The 16,825-nt window shown below is 47.4% G+C and overlaps 1 protein-coding gene across 3 annotated transcripts in view; it reads right to left on the bottom strand.

Annotated features, from left to right (window-relative positions):
• Nucleotides 1-16,825, bottom strand: part of IRAK2 (interleukin 1 receptor associated kinase 2) — a 63,480-nt gene that overhangs the window by 22,140 nt on the left and 24,515 nt on the right. For all 3 annotated transcript variants that reach the window (XM_030307391.1, XM_030307390.1, XM_030307392.1), the window contains exons 3-7: nucleotides 12,130-12,267; nucleotides 5,718-5,809; nucleotides 2,964-3,158; nucleotides 2,816-2,880; nucleotides 238-352 (exon numbers count right to left, since the gene is read on the bottom strand). In XM_030307391.1, coding sequence (XP_030163251.1) covers nucleotides 238-352; nucleotides 2,816-2,880; nucleotides 2,964-3,158; nucleotides 5,718-5,809; nucleotides 12,130-12,267 — 605 coding nt within the window. The remainder of the gene's footprint in view (nucleotides 1-237; nucleotides 353-2,815; nucleotides 2,881-2,963; nucleotides 3,159-5,717; nucleotides 5,810-12,129; nucleotides 12,268-16,825) is intronic.

Genomic DNA, 16,825 nt, shown 5'->3' with positions numbered 1-16,825 from the left:
ACAATGTTAAATAAAATGAGTGCTATGGGATACCTTTGTCTTGCTCTTGACTTAAATGAAATGCCTCTTGTCAAATAATTTGTACAGGCTTTTATCTGAAGATGTTTAGCCAGATCTTATCTACCCCAACCTAAATTCTCTCTGGATGGCCCCTCTCCCATCTGGAAGTCCTTAAACCTTGAGTCCCTACCTAGATGCTACCTGGTCCTGTTCTCTGACCATGATCCAGCCCCTTACCTGACCCTGGAGTCTGTCCTGTAAAGAACCATTTGCCATATATGGGTAGATCAAGCTGTAAAACTGGTTTCCGGTGCAGAAGCCCAGCAAAGGTAAGACGTTGGGGTGGCAGCATCTGAAATCAGGAATTAGTGCAGAGATGAGGAGTCAGACAGAAAGATTACCAAAGACTGCTCCACTTCCTCACCTCCCACCCCTCTTCTGCCCCCTCTACCCCTCAGAGGCCACCAGTGGCTTCCCAGGTACCAAATGCTGTGACCCCTGAGGGTTGAGTATCAGGGTAGAGAGATGAAAACTGCCTGCCTTCAACAAGCTTGAAGTCAAGGAGCTCAAGCTTATCCTGCCTCACTGCTTGGTAGCACATAACATCTTAACCACCCCATCTTCTGGAAACAGAGGCTGAGAGGTTAAGGAACTGGCTCATAGTCACAACCAGCAAGCAGTGAAGCCAGGATCAGACCGCAGGTCTGTTTGACTCCCAGGACTAGATTCTTCCTGAAATCCTCTTCTGCTGGGTTCTGAGTCACTATTCCCTCCTGACCCTCTTCCTACCTCTCTGACTGTTCTTTCATGGCCTTTTTCCCTAAGACCCTTCTCCTTTGCCTTCCTCTGAAGCGTAAGTATCCCCAGTTCATCATCTTGTTTGATAAGCTGTGTCTACAGGGATCTCCCACCTGTATCAGGAATGTCCCAACGTCTCTCATTTCAGCCCGTCCCTAAGGTCCAGACCTGAATGTCTAATTGCATTCCGATGCTGCAGATTAGCAGTCTAGACTCAACAAGTCCCAAACCTGCTTCCATGCCCACGGTTATTATCTCAGCAAAGGGCACCACTATCCATCCAGTTTCGTGGAAACCCTCCTACCTCCCTATCTAATTAGTCAGCATTCACCATCATAAATAGCTTTCCAACTGTCCCCTTCATTCCTCCCTCCTCTGCCTTGAGTTAGGCCCTGATGGATACTCCACAGGACTATTGTAATGCCCTCCTATCCAATCCCTCTGCCCTCCCCCACTTCCCCAGGCCATGCTACTGCACGTTTCACACTAATGAGAGTCATTTACACTCAGTCCCTTCCAGACCCTAAACTTCCCCAAGGCAGCGGCTGTGTATTCTTCACAACTGTACTCTCTAGAGCCAAAAAGGGCCTTGACAACTCATTTGCCCACTCAGTGAAGGAGTATCTGCCAACTCAAGAAAGGCACTTTGCCAAAATGGGAAGGGGAATTATACTTTCATCTTTTATTAAATGTTTGTATTTATTTATTAAATATTTTATATTTATTAAATGTGTTTATTCACACACATATATGAGTACAGAAAAGATTAAAGAAAATATATCAAAATGTGAACACAGTAGTTATTTACAGGTGCTATGGAAAACAGGTGATTTCTGTTTCCTTATCTCTGATTTTCTTTTTTTCTTTCCTTTAAGTAGGCTCTGCACCCAACGTGGGGCTTGAACTCACAACCCTGAGATTAAGAGTCGTGTGCTCTACCAACTAAGCCAGCCAGGTGCCCCTGATTTTCCTTATTTCTTAAGATACTCTCCAGTAATCATGCATTACTCGCCCAAGGCTACACATTGGCAGAGGAAACCCCGACAGTGACTTGCCAAGGTTGAATGACAGCTGGCGTCCAGAGCATGACAGGTGCCCAATACGCATTTGTTAAATTCATCAGTGACGGCAGAGCCAGAATGAGTCTTCCTAGGTCCTTCCCCTTTTCTTTCCCAATCCCCACCCAGCTCTGTGACAGGCAGGCTCACTTCACTTCTCAGCCTCAGTTTCCCATCTGTAAAAGGAGCAGGTTTCAGGATGACTTTTGAAGGCCTTTATTGTTCAAGAGTAGAGGTCAGCAAAATATCTCTGTAAAAGGCTAGATAGTAAATATTTTAGACTTTATAGGCCATATGGTCTCTGTCGCAATTACTCAGCTGTACTCTATCATACAAAAACAGCCACAGAGAATACAGAAATAGGTAAGTGTGGCTGTGTCCCAGTACAACTTTATTATGGACACCAAAATCTCAATTTCATGTACTTTTCATGTGCCATGACATATTCTTCTTTTTCTTTTGTTCAACCATTCGAAAATGGAGAACCCATTCTTAGCAATCAGACCAGACAAACACAGGCACGGCCAGATCTAGCCCATCAGTCATCGTTTGCCAATTCTTGCTCTGGAGCGATACAGTTTTAAGATGGATTTGCCATTGGAGTTAGAAACCGTCAGTTTCTGCCCATCTCAAAAAATGGAAGGAACGAGCTGGACCAAGTGAACCAAGGTTGTGTGATAAGTCTAATCTATGCATATAGTTGCTACATAGAAAAAGCACGGACTATGCAGCCATTTACTAGCTGTGGAATCTTGAATAAGACACTTAATCTCCCTGGGCCTCAATTTGCCCCTGTGTAAAATAATGCTGATAACAGCAGCTCCATTACAAGGTTCTCGTGAGGATTAAGTGAATTTTTAGATGTGTAATACTTAAGACATGCCTGGCACACAGAAAGCACTATATAAGGGTTAGCTGTCATCATTATTAAACAAGGTATTTCCAAAGGGGGGGCTTACCTATGACAAACTTGTACCTCTGCCTGGAAGAATTTTTCGATAGATCCCGGACCTGAGTAGGCCACCTGTGGGAAAAGACAATGAAACATGAAAATTCAGCCTCACCCATACAGGCTCCACCCCTTACTAGAAACAAAGAAGCACTCGCCTCTCTGAGCTTCTTGAAGACCAATGGCGTGCCATGCCTTTGCCCTTTGTAGATGTCGGCAAAGGTCCCCTCACTGATTTTGTGGCTTTGGTTGAAGTTATCAGTTGCCTGGACCACGTCTGCCTCACTCCAGAAAAGACTGTCTTCAGCCAGACTCAAAAGTGTTTCCTGCTTAGGAATGGAGACGCTGAAGTCCTAGGAATGCAGAGAGGAGAGATGGAATTTAATATGGAATTAATGTGGAAAATATTGGGGCACCTGGGTGGCTCAGTCGGTTAAGCGTCCGACTTCAGCCAGGTCATGATCTCGCGGTCTGTGAGTTCGAGCCCCGCGTCGGGCTCTGGGCTGATGGCTCAGAGCCTGGAGCCTGTTTCCGATTCTGTGTCTCCCTCTCTCTCTGCCCCTCCCCCATTCATGCTCTGTCTCTCTCTGTCCCAAAAATAAATAAACGTTGAAAAAAAATTAAAAAAAAAAAAAAAGAAAATATTATTGTCCCTGGCACATGATTGGGGGTTTTTATTTTTTCCCCAGTTTACAAAGGTGAGAACCGGGGCGCCTGGGTGGCGCAGTCGGTTAAGCGTCCGACTTCAGCCAGGTCACGATCTCGCGGTCCGGGAGTTCGAGCCCCGCGTCAGGCTCTGGGCTGATGGCTCAGAGCCTGGAGCCTGTTTCCGATTCTGTGTCTCCCTCTCTCTCTGACCAAGGAGGTCAGAGAGCTGAGATGAGGTCACACAGCTGATCAATGGCTGAGCTCGTGCTCAATATAAATAAATTTATATTTATTAAATGTGTTTATTCACACACATATATGAATACAGAAAAGATTAAAGAAAATATATCAAAATGCGAACACAGTAGTAGTTATTTATAGGTGTGTGTGTGTCTCTCTCTCAAAAACAAATAAAACTTTTAAAAAAATAGATGCACAGAAAGTTAACTTTTTTTTAAAGCTGTATCTGCTCTTACAGTTTTAGAAAACTGGAAGGGAAAAAAATCATCCATGATCCCATTATCCACTGAACTGCTCTTAATGTTGAAGATAGTTCTTATAAAGTAGATGTACAGATTTATTTTTTAAATTGGGAGCATGCCATACTCCTAGTTTTGATTTCTGGTGTTTTCATTTAACATTATACCATGATCATTCTCCCAATTATTACACTATCTTTGAAAATTATTATTTAAAAACACATGCTTCAGTGCCCATCTTCTTTATGGAAGAGCTTCATTAACCAGACCCACAAAGCACTGGCTTCTCCGCCAGGCACCCTGCCCAGGACAGCTGTAGAGGCCCACCAAAATGTTTTGATTTATTTTAAAGTCAGAAGAACAAAAATGAACTTTTAGAGTCAAAGAAAATGTTTTTAATTTTTAATCCAGTTTGGATTGTGTTCATCTTTGTGCCGATGCAATTTTAAAATACAATCTTTAGGGGCGCCTGGGTAGCTCAGTCGGTTAGCGTCTAACTTCTGCTCAGGTCATGATCTCGCGGTTTGTGAGCTCAAGCCCCACGACCGGCTCTGTGCCGACAGCTCAGAGCCTGGAGCCCGCTTCAGATTCTGTGTCTCCCACGCCCGCTTCAGATTCTGTGTCTCCCACGCTCTCTGCCCCTCCCCCACTCACTCTCTGTCTGTCTGTCTCTCTCAAAAATAAATAAACATTAAAAAAAACTTTTTATTTTATTTTTTTTTAACAAAGGAAAGAAAAGGCCTAGGAAGGCAAAAGTGCCTAAACACCCACAAAAGTCATACGTGGCCCTGGACCCAAGACACTGAATATTCAGGGTAACTCAGACATATACTGGGCTGAAAAAAAGGTTAGAAGAGAGGTGGTTTGTAAGCAAATGACTTAGTATAAATGTAACATTACTTACATATTGTGAAGGGAAAAAGATGCCATGTATCAGCCCTCATTTAAACACAAATAATGGAAAAGCTCATTAAAAACATGTATTCACTGGGGCGCCTGGGTGGCTCAGTCGGTTAGGCATCCGGCTTCGGCTCAGGTCATGATCTCGAGGTCCGTGAGTTCAAGCCCCGCGTCGGCCTCTGTGCTGACAGCTCAGAGCCTGAAGCCTGTTTCAGATTCTGTGTCTCCCTCTCTCTCTGCCCCTCCCCCGTTCATGCTCTGTCTCTCCCTGTCTCAAAAATAAATAGACGTTAAAAAAAATAAAAAAAAAAAAACAAACATGTATTCACTGAAATGAACCCTCTTCAGTCACCCCCAACCCCCAGGACCCAGCTGCACTAACAGCCTGCATGTAGAATCTTAGAAGCTTGGAGCAATTCCACGAGTCTCCTTTCTCCCCATCCCCCTAACCACTAGAGCCTAGACTGGTCCAAGGAAGTAAATACATTGCTTTTTTTTTTTTTTTTTTTAAGTTTATTTACGTCATCTCTACAGCCAACATAAGGCTTGAACTTACTACCCTGAGATCAAGAGCTGCACACTCAACACACTGAACCAGCCAGGCACCCCAATACATTCCCTTTTAAAAAATTTTTTTGTAATGTTTGTTTATTTTTGAAGGAGAGAGAGAGATAGAGTGTGAGTGGGGGAGGAGCAGAGACAGAGGGAGACACAGAATCCAAAGCAGGCTCCAGACTCTGAGCTGTCAGCACAGAGCCCAAAGTGAGGCTCGAACCCACAAGCCTTGAGATCATGACCTGAGCCACCTAGGCACCCCTATACATTGGGTTTTTGAGTGAGAGCCACAAGCTGGGGAGGTAGCACCTGGGGGTGAGGAAGATTTACCTTTGAATCAGATGAAACAGGAATGTTGGTTTTTAAGGAATGAAGGGCATCTTCGGAAGGAGGCAGGAGGTTGGCTCGGGCTGGAGCAGGCCCTGGAAAGGAGGAAGACAGGAGGGGTCCTCAACCAGTTCCCACACCAAACCAGGTTCTCATTCACTCCACAAACACTTTGTGTCCCAAATGACAACTGCTACTTTCTGACACCCCCAGGGGCCAGCCCACACATTCCTTACAAGTTACCTCAGTGAAGCTCTACCACAGCCCCAGGGTTGGTTCTATGTGATTCCCAGTTGATGGGTGGAGAAATGGAGGCGCAGGAGGTGGCTACGTGTTCAGGGGCACACAGCCAATTAAGTGGCAGAGCCAGGCTTCCAACGGAGATCCGTGTGACTTCCAAGCCCTACTCCGCTCCACCTCCCACACAAGGAATAGTGAAGGACACAGAGGTGATTAGCTAGGAAGCCCTCCTTCCAGTAAACTCCATTGTAGCAGTCATGTCAATAACCAGCCTCCCAAGGGCAGAGGCAGGAGAGGCCACCAAAGCAGTTTGGGAGGCCAAGGAAGGTTTCACAGAGGAAGGAGCATTTGACCTTGAAAGATGGGGAAATGTTTTCGAAAAGTGCTTATGAGGTCAGAAGGCATTGAGGGAGTGAGACTGGCTGAGTGGAGGTATGACAGCAGGGAAGCACAGGCATGCAGAAAATATTCCAGGCACACTTAACTAGTGAATACTGTCACGTCATCTAAACCTCAAGACAGTCCTAGGAGATAAGGACCATTACCATCTCCTCTTTACAGACGGTGAAACTGAGGCAGAGAGAGGTTAAGCAACCTTTCCAGGGGCACACAGTCATGACTCTGGAGTCCATGTTCTTCACCGCTTAGTAAATGAAGAAGATTCAGGAGAGAGAAGTCTTGAAGTGTAGTTTGGGGTCCAGTAAAAGCCAGGTTAAAGAGGTGACATTTCCCCACCAGCCTCCGCCAAAAGATTAACCTGAACACTAACAAAGCAGTCTGGAGTCGGATGAACTAGAGCAGGTGCAAGCTAGACATGAGATGGGCTGCGGTGGCTGATCAACGCAGAAGCAGTCCTCAGCCAGAAGCGAGGAGCTTCAGATGTCCCCATGTGGAAATACCCAGCGGCCCCATGGCTAGGATGGTCTCTGAGTAACCTGGGGCCAGCCCTCCAAGGGAACCTGGCCTTGACCCCAGGGTTGCTGGCCCAATCCATTTGCTTCAGGTATTTCTGGTTTACAACATCAGGAAATGAGTGATTAATCTGGAACTTTGACCGTAAAAAAAATTTAATTCAGAAGACTGAAAAGGGCACCATGCTGAAACTAATATCAGACTTGCTAAACTATTAACCCAGGCAGCTGATAAAACAAAGCTCACATAATGCAAGCTGAGGATCTTTTATCCCCACAAGGCCCAAGAGGAGGTGCATCCTAAGCCTCTCTCCCTGGGGCCGCTGTTCTAGACCAGCTGCTACTTCTAGGCAGCTGACCAAGAGACCTACCGCCCTCTCAAATCAATCCCCCACATTCCCTTGTGCTTCCCATGGGCTGCTCCCCCCAGTGAATGAGTGTGGAGGGGAGATTAAGGGGAGACCCAGGGTCCTGATCTCCCTAAAGACACCAGGTAGGCCTGCCTTAGACACTCCCACCCAAACTTCCCACCCTCTCTCCTTCCCTTGGGCCCCAAGTCTCTCCCAGCCTTGCCCAGCACCTACCTTCCCCATTTTCTCTCAGGCATTTGTCCTGTGAAAATCTTTCTCTTTTTTTAATGTTTATTTATTTATTTTGAGAGAGAGAGAGAGAGAGAGAGAAAGTGCACACACAGTGGGGGAGGAGCAAAGAGAGAGGGAGAGAGGATCCCAAGTAGAGCCCAACATGGGGCTCGATCTCCGAACCGTGAGATCATGACCTGGGCTAAAATCAAGAGTCAGTCGGGGCGCCTGGGTGGCGCAGTCGGTTAAGCGTCCGACTTCAGCCAGGTCACGATCTCGCGGTCCGTGGGTTCAAGCCCCGTGTCAGGCTCTGGGCTGATGGCTCAGAGCCTGGAGCCTGTTTCCGATTCTGTGTCTCCCTCTCTCTCTGCCCCTCCCCCGTTCATGCTCTGTCTCTCTCTGTCCCAAAAATAAATAAACGTTGAAAAAAAAAAAATGTCTTTAAAAAAAATCAAGAGTCAGTCACTTAACAGACTGAGCCATCCAGACGTCCCTGTCTGGTGAAAATCTTCCTGCTTCTCAGGTGACCTAGTCCAATGTAGGCCTCTGCTGGCAGGCCCAGGGACCCTGCCTTGGAGTAAGACTCCCTGCACCACTGCCTCTACCCATGCCCCTGCCTGCTCTTGGCCTCGGCTCAGTACCCTTGGCCTGTGTCCCCAGACTGTGGTCATGTTCATCCATCTCTTAACTGTTGGCCATGTCTCTGTGCCGCCTCCCCTGTGAGTTACTTGATGTTGTTCTTTCAATCCCCTTTAATTCACATATTATTATGTATTTAGCTTTGAAACCCCTCGTTTTTTGTGCATGAGATATACATCTTTTCTAACACGCATGCTCTCTGGTACCACTGGGGAGCCAGGCTCCACACCCTGGGGGACCGCTGCTCTAGGCTGCTCCAGGCCACTCCATTTCCCTCCCGGTTCTTCCCTCAAATTCTGTCCTGTCCCCAGCCCAGAGCTCGCCTCACGACAGGGGCTCTCACTGCACACATGGTCCCTCTTCCTGTCCCTTTGCCCGGTGACTCCCGGGCCAGTACTGGCCTCAGATAAACCATGACCTTCTGGTCTGGCTTGATGCCTGGGGTTCACCTGAAGGCTGTACTAGGCCTCTTGGGTTGGGAGGGTGATCACTGAGGTCTGACCTGGTGACATCTGAGGGCTACTAGTTGGAGGAGTGGCTATTTATCCCTGTGGTTTGTAGGGAAAACGGAATGGGATGTGAGCCAACACCACAAGGTGGACAAATCAGAGAACAGCCAGCCCTTGCTTTGTAAATGCATGGGGGAAGCACTGGGTCCGGGAAGACACTCATCTTCACACAGGTCGTTTCCAAATCACTAACCTTCCATGTGCCAAACATTTACTGGAAAAAAAAAAAAAAAAAATCCTACAGAAATCTTTCTGGCATGTCTGCTTCCCTAAGAAGAATACCCTGAATCTTGTCCTTCTGAGTTGTGTCACTGAAGGCATGAGGACAGAATGTCGGAGTGGTGCTATATCTGATTGGGGGTTTTCTGCATCTGGCCCTGTGGCTGGCAGTGGAGTGGCCTCTACAGCTTCCCCGTCTGCTTTGTTGGCGTCAGAGAGAAATGGGCTCAAGTCCCGGCTCCTTCCTTAGTAAGATTTGCACTTGGGTGACTTGTGCTTCATTTCTTTGGGCTTTTTCAAATGTAAAAAGAAAAGTGGCTCAGTCGGTGAAGTGTCCGACTTCGGCTCAGGTCATAATCTCGCGGTCCGTGAGTTTGAGCCCCGCGTTGGGCTCTGTGCTGACAGCTCGGAGCCCGGAGCCTGCTTCGGATTCTGTGTCTCCCTCTCTCTCTGACCCTCCCCCGTTCATGCTGTCTCTCCCTGTCTCAAAAATAAATAAACACTAAAAAAATTTTTTTTAATAAATAAATAAAATGTAAAAAGAGCAATAAAAGCCCATTCCTTGTAGAGTTCTCATCCAGACTAAATAAACGAGATGACAGTTACAGAGCACAAGCTCCGTCTCTGGCACATGGGGAGTACCAAACATGGTAAAAATACGTGCAGGATAAGAGATGCTGACTGAGAACCCAGTGGCCTCTCCTACAGCTAAGGCTTTGTGACAGTATTTCAAGCTACTAAAGCCCTTGTCTCTGAATCTGTTTAATGAGCTACTCACATACTTTCCTCCTCCATGTCTCTTCCCCCTTTCCTTTCCACCCACAAGGCAGCCGGCACAGACGGGTTACCTCATGGGTTCCGGGGCAGCTGGCCTGGGCTGGATCCTGGTCCTGCCACTTTCACAGCCATGAAGCTTCAATAGGTTCGGCATCCTTCCCCAGCCGTCCAGGGTTGGGGGGTGTGGGGAGGAGCCAGAGCCCCGTCCCTGGGTTACAACTCAGCGGGGCACCAGAAGTTCCTGGGCCAGCGTTTCCCACACAGAAGGGCACCTTTGCCACCACCCATCTCTGTCCTCCCCCGCCACCACCTCCATATTTTCCACCCCAACAAGATAATCAGTCATGTTGAAATCTGGGGCCCGATGGAACCTTAGGGTTTCCCCAAGAGAAGACAAGGTTTGGGTCACTGATGAAATTAATGATTATTTTTAGTTTGGGCAAAGATAGACCACTGGCTTCCCCTTTCTGTCTGTAGATTGTGTTTATCATCTCCCCTTGTGGGGGCACATGTGCTCCCGAGGGCCATTTAAGAGATTGAACAGTGCAAAGGCCTCTCCAGATAAGACTGGTTTCTACAGTAGGCCAGGTAAGGAATACCAGAAGAAACTGCAACCCCCATCACCTTCTCCATCTGGACCAGCAGTCCCCTAGAATTTCCCTCTTTTACTATCACTCTTTCCTCTGGCCATCAACCACTTCCACATTTGCTTTAGGACCATTTCCCCTTATCTCTAACTGCTGCTCAAAGTTCTGCACTTGTTTTTGCTTGTTTTTATCTTTAGCTACAATTAACAATTCAGACTTCCTGTGCCAGAATTATTTTCCCAGCTTCAACCTATCTGGGGTGCCCAGAATGCTGTTAATATTAACTGACATTTAATAAATGCTCACATGGTAGCAACATTGAGGTATTTGATTCCTTACTACAACATGATGCCATAGGCTTTCACTATTGTGCCCACTTTTTTAGATGAAGAAGCCGAGGTACAGAGAAGCTATGTAATTCTCCTGCTAGAAAGGGAGAGGTGGGACTCAAATACAGCTCTGTACAAAACCCCAGGCACGCTCCTCCCAGCCAACGCTGACTCTGGCTTCAGGAACAGCATCGATGAACTGAGATTTCATGGATTTGGGACCTTCAGCTCACAGGAGAGCAGAAGGGAGGCCAGGCCCCCAGGAAGGGGTGGTGAGAATGGACACATGGATGTATGCAGTGGCCCTCCCACCACCCCCACCCCCCGGGGAAGTCATCCACTGGCTGAGTCCTTCCATCATTTGGCAAACTGTCCCTGAACCCTTCCATGAGCACAAGTGGTCTGAAAGGCTTGGGGATAGCGGTGTGTGCGGTGGTTAGGGACACGGGCATTTAAATCACACTGCTCACATGCTACTTTCTACTTGTATGACCTTGAGCAAATCACTTTTCCTTTCAGTGCCTCAGGTGCTGTAGAACAAAGCAGCAGGGCGCCTAGGTGGCTCAGTCGGTTAAGCATCTGACTTTGGCACAAGTCATGATCTCACAGTTCGTGGGCGTTCGAGCCCCCGCGTTGGGCTCTGTACTGACAGCTCAGAGCCTGGAGCCTGCTTCAGAGTCTAAGTCTCCCTCTCTCTGCCCCTCCCCTGCTCACACTCCGTCTCTCTCTCAGAAAAATACATAAACATTAAAAAGAATTTTTTAAGCACAAAGCGGCAGGCTGGTACTAGGGAGAAAAGTGGGGGAGTGGGGGCAGGCAGCTCCCATCAGTGCCCTCAGCGCACAGCTGCAAGGGTAAGGCGGCCTGTGGAGAACGGACAGAGAGGTCATCGGGCTCCCAGCCGGAGCCAGCAGCAGGATCAGCCCATGCTGGGGACTTGTAAAACCATAGGTAAAATACCTGGGCCCCAAAGCATTTGACCTCGGCAGGCTGTTAAACCTCTCTGTGCTTCAGTTTCCTCATCTGTGAATGGGGATAATCAAAATACCTAACTTGGACAGCTGAGGATTAAATAAGTCAGCATCTCTGAAGTGCTCCGAACAATGTCCGACACATAGAGAGCCCTCAATTACAGAGTTATTTCTTTCTTTCTATAAAAATGACAATAAACGGTATATGTTCTGTCATTTGACTTTTTTAGCTGTTTTAATTCAATATGTTATGAGCATGTTTCCACATATGTAAAAATATCTACATCATTTTTAACAGTATTGTATTGTTATGACCGACTGTCATTAATTTTACCATCCCCATGGTTGTTTCCAATTTTTTGCTATTTTTTTAATTTAAAAAAAAATTAATGTTTTTATTTATTTTTGAGAGAATGAGAGAGACAGACTGTGAGTGGGGGAGGGGCAGAGAGAGAGAGAGAGAGAGAGAGAGGGAGACACAAAATCTTTTGAGCAGGGCTCAAACTTGTGAACCATGAGATCACGACCTGAGCTGAAGTTGGACACTTAACAGACTGAGCCTCCCTGGTGCCCCAATTTTTTGCTATTATATGCTGAGTTGAAAATCCTTATAGATACATTTACTCTAAATTAAAATTTTAATTTAAAATACCCGGGCCTGGCAAGGCGGCTGGCCTCATAGACTGCCCCTTTCCCTGTTCATCTTCAGTGTTTCTTACAGAAGCTGCCAAAGGTCTTCCCGGCTTCACAGCATCCGGGAAAGAGGATTTGATTTCAGGAACTGGTTTCCCTGAAACAAGGTGAAAAGAAAGAAAGTTAGTATTACTCAATGAAGTGGAGTAGCCACCAAGTCGCCAGGTCTAGAAGTCAGAGAGCTGGGGTCTATTCCGGGCTCTCCCTAGAATTCACCGGGCCCCGTTGGGTTCTTTGCCTCCTGGGTCTCAGCCTCCCCAGGAAAGTAATGGGGGGAGACAACAATCTCCTGTGATCGGTCCAGCTCTGACACTGAGTCACACAAAACAGGCTTCCAACCCTGCCAGCTGTGTGACCTTGGACAAGACACTCTCCTTCTCTGAGCCTGTTTCCTCACCTATAAAATGGAGAGGATAATAATGATCGTGCCTGCTTGCCTACCTCACAGGGCTGTTGAGAGGAAGGAAATGGGAACACAGACGTGAAAGGGCTTTATAGACTGTACGTTCCCCTGAACACGTGAGGAAATTAAAGATATTCACCTCACCAAGCGCCTAGTTGAGCCCCTAAATATACAAGTCTGGCAGTCCTACAGTTCCCCTTCCACACACAGTGGAATTATGTGCATCCTTCCCTGTCTCACAGGTGGGAGCCCTGCAAACAGAGGCTACATCCACTGAGCACCAAGAGTGCCAGGGGCATGCTTCAGATTCCCACAAGCTGTTTGCATTTCATCAGGTTAGAAATGAGGAAACAGAGGCCGGAGCAGGTTAGGCGGCTTGCCCAAGATCACACAGCCTGGGCATGCACGACTGGCTGAAGAAGCCTGGGTGGAGGTTCTCTGTCCTTGAGAGGAATCATTTCCCATTTGCACCAATGTGGGAAACCCCAAAGGTGCTGCGAGGGTGTATCTACACCAGTTCCTAGCCAGCTTCTCAGAGCCTGCACTCTGTGATACAGAGTGCCTCCTCTTGCCTCCTCTACCACTCCCCAGGCTGGCCTTTGCCTCTAGCTGTGGCAGCCTCCCGATCCCTTCCCAGGCCACATCTAGCTAAAATACAAATCTTGCCTCGTCACTTTCCTGTTTAAAGCCTTCGTGACCTCCCACTGTCCAAATGAAGTACTCGCTCTTCTCCCAACTCCTTGTATCTCCCCTTTACCTTCCAGACCAAATCCAAATTCTACAGCCCTGCATTCAAGGCCCTTCACCCTCTGGTGTTCTTAGGTGGACCCACGTTTGAGAACCACAGAAACAGGGGCACTGAAATCCCGGGGAAAGCCTCCGACTTGCTCACACATGCATCCGATGGGGCTAGGACGAAACGTCTCCAGCCTGTGAATCTCTGGCAGCATTTCTTCTGACGGGTAAACTGTGTATCTCTCTAAACAACGCTGATTATTACCAAGGGGCCAAGCTTTTCAAACCCAAGCTTTGGGACTAGAACAATATTAATAATGCCTAAAAATGCTTGGCACTACACTTGTATGGCACCACACAGATTTATTTGATTTTCAGGACAATCTCTGGAGGCTGACAGAAGTGACTGCATTTTGTTTTTGAACACATTGAAGTTCAGATAGGCGAAATGATTTGTCCCCAAACAACTGATCAGATTCAAACCTGGAGCTGGTTTTGCCATCTACACCAGAATGGCTCAGGCTGAGACACCAACTGTTGTGCCCCACCCCCCACCCCAAACCCCCTACTCCCCTCGGCAGACAGCACCACCCTGTGGCCACGGCACAAAGCAGGAGAAAAGGGTGGGAATGTGTGAAGACAGTCTACAGAGAACGCACAGAAGTAGTAGGGAGGTTGAATGGGGGATAATGGGTGACTTTCTCCCTTCCTGACAATGACCTATTTATTATTCTCTTAAATAAAATGATCTTGTGGAAAAAGTAGCAGGCCTGCCTGCCTGGCTCAGTCCATGGAGCATGCACCCCTTGATCTCAGGATCGTGAGTTTGAGCCCCATGTGGGTATAGAAATTACTTAAAAATAAAATCTTTGGGCGCCTGAGTGGCTCAGTAGGTTAAGCAGCGGACTCTTGATTTCAGCTCAGGTCATGATCTCGCGGTTCATAAGATGAAGCCCCACATCGCTGACAGTGCATGGAGCCTGCTTGTGAATCGCTCTCGCTCTCGCTCTCGCTCTCGCTCTCGCTCTCGCTCTCCTTCTCCCCAACTCATGCTCACTCTCTCTGAGAATAAATAAACTCAAAGAAAAAAAAACTTTAAAAAAAATAATAAAATCTTTAAAAAAAGAGGGGCGCCTGGGTGGCGCAGTCGGTTAAGCGTCCGACTTCAGCCAGGTCACGATCTCACGGTCCGTGAGTTCGAGCCCCGCGTCAGGCTCTGGGCTGATGGCTCGGAGCCTGGATCCTGTTTCCGATTCTGTGTCTCCCTCTCTCTCTGCCCCTCCCCCGTTCATGCTCTGTCTCTCTCTGTTCCAAAAATAAATAAAAACGTTGAAAAAAAAAATTTAAAAAAAAAAAATCTTTAAAAAAAGAAAAAGAAGCAGCAGAGATGAGCTGATTAGAGTTCAGGCTCTGAAATGGAAACCAGCTCTATCATGTCCCAGCTCGGTTGACCTTTTGCCTCTTTTGTGCGGACTAAGGGACACAGTGCACGTGGTCTGCTTAGCTCCAAACATGGGAACTTCATTGTTGTTGCTGTTATATTTTTTTTTAATTTTTTAATGTTTTTTTTTTAAATTTAATTTTTGAGAGAGAGACAGAGTGTGAGCAGGGGAGGGGCAGACAAAGAGGGAGACACAGAATCCAAAGCAGATCCCAGGCTCTGAGCTATCAGCACAGAGCCCTCCACGGGGCTCGAACGCCCGAACCATGAGTTCATGACCTGAGCCAAAGTCTGATGCTCAACCGACTCAACCATCCAGGTGCCCCTTGTTGTTATTATATTTTAAAAATATTTAGTATAAGGAGGGTAAGATGTGAATCTTAGTTTTCATTGAACACAATTCTGAACCATCGACACTTTTCTTTTTTAGTTTTATTATATCTTTTTTATTGTGGTAAAATGCACAAGACATAAAATTTACCACCTACACCGTATTTGAGTCCACAGTTCAGTGGCATTAAGTCCATTCACACTGCCATGGAGCCATCACCACCAGATAACTCCAGAACCTTTTCACTTTCCCAAACTGAACTCCGTCCCCTTTAAAAACCAACTTCCCATCCCTCCCCGCCGTCAGACCCTGGCAAGAGCATTCTATTTTCTTTCTCTAGAAGCGTGACTGCTCATTTAAATTTTTTAACTTGTGTGGGTTTTCTTTTCACTTTAATAGCAACTAAATGTTTCCTTTGACATGGAAAGGGGTTAACACACTTTTGAGTGACAGGAGAGTCTACAGACTATGTAACCAGTTTTCTGTAAAATATGAAAGCATAGAATAACGAAGAAAAAAAGAACCTGAAGAATATACACAAAACAGTGAACAGTGATTATGTGAACAGTGATTATTTCCGCAATTGATAATTGCGGTTATCAATTATTTTACATCATGGGTTTGGTTGGTTAGTTTTCCGTTTATTCACATTGTAGAAATTTTCAACGATGGTCATGCACTAGTTGCACAGTAAAGTATGTTTCCCGAGAGGGATAAAAATCCGGAAGCAAGCTAGCTACAATAATGACTGGAACTGAGTCTTCCAAGGTAGAGTGAGTAGTCATCAGCCCCGGAGACCCCTTCTGACCTAGATTAGCAAACAGGCCATCTCTCTAGATTCAGATCTGACTCACTTCTGTTTTTTTTGCCACCCACCAAGATGTGTTCTTTAAATTTTTTTTTTTCAACGTTTATTTATTTTTGGGACAGAGAGAGACAGAGCATGAATGGGGGAGGGGCAGAGAGAGAGGGAGACACAGAATCGGAAACAGGCTCCAGGCTCTGAGCCATCAGCCCAGAGCCCGACGCAGGGCTCGAACTCACGGACCGCGAGATCGTGACCTGGCTGAAGTCGGACGCTTAACCGACTGCGCCACCCAGGCGCCCCGATGTGTTCTTGATCTTTTCACTACAAGTATCCTCACCACAACCCTGGAAGTAGCAAGTAGGGAACCAGCGGTTCAAGGAGGAGAGGAGACCCGCCGGAGGGAGAAGGCAGAGGAAAGACTCACTGAACCAGGAAGGAGGGGAGGCCAGGGCCGTGGGCAGGACTCACACCGACAGCAGGGACCCCCGGGGAGAATGCACACTTCATCCCCACCCCCTATCTGGGGTCCCCAGGCACTCAGAAAATTGTCTATGGGCCAGGCTGCACTCCCACCCGAGGCCGAAGACCTTCTGGCCAAAATTGAGAGCCTAGAAGCAGGGGAGTCCTTTCCAGCAGCAGCCCTGCAGCCGGACGCATGGAGTCACGCACCTTTGCCTTATGTGACACCTCCACGTTCGTTCCACATGCCCTCGTGCAAAATGACAAAGTGAAAGATTGCTGGCTATGAATGTGAATTGGTGAGCAGAGTGGGGACAGAGCCTCCCGTTTCCCAGGTGGGTATAAAGTGAACCCTGTGCCCCTGCCCCAGGAGGAAGGGGCCACCCCATGCCACTTGGAGTCCTCATCGCCTCTGCCCTCCCCTCTCTGGCCTGGAGCCTCTCCCAGGATCCTCCCGCCACACACTGCCCCGAGGCGG

This window comes from Lynx canadensis, chromosome A2 (genome assembly GCF_007474595.2).
Source record: "Lynx canadensis isolate LIC74 chromosome A2, mLynCan4.pri.v2, whole genome shotgun sequence".
Lineage (NCBI taxonomy): Eukaryota > Metazoa > Chordata > Mammalia > Carnivora > Felidae > Lynx > Lynx canadensis.
Note: the sequence above shows the minus strand (reverse complement) of the source record. Positions and strands in the feature narration are given on the sequence as shown.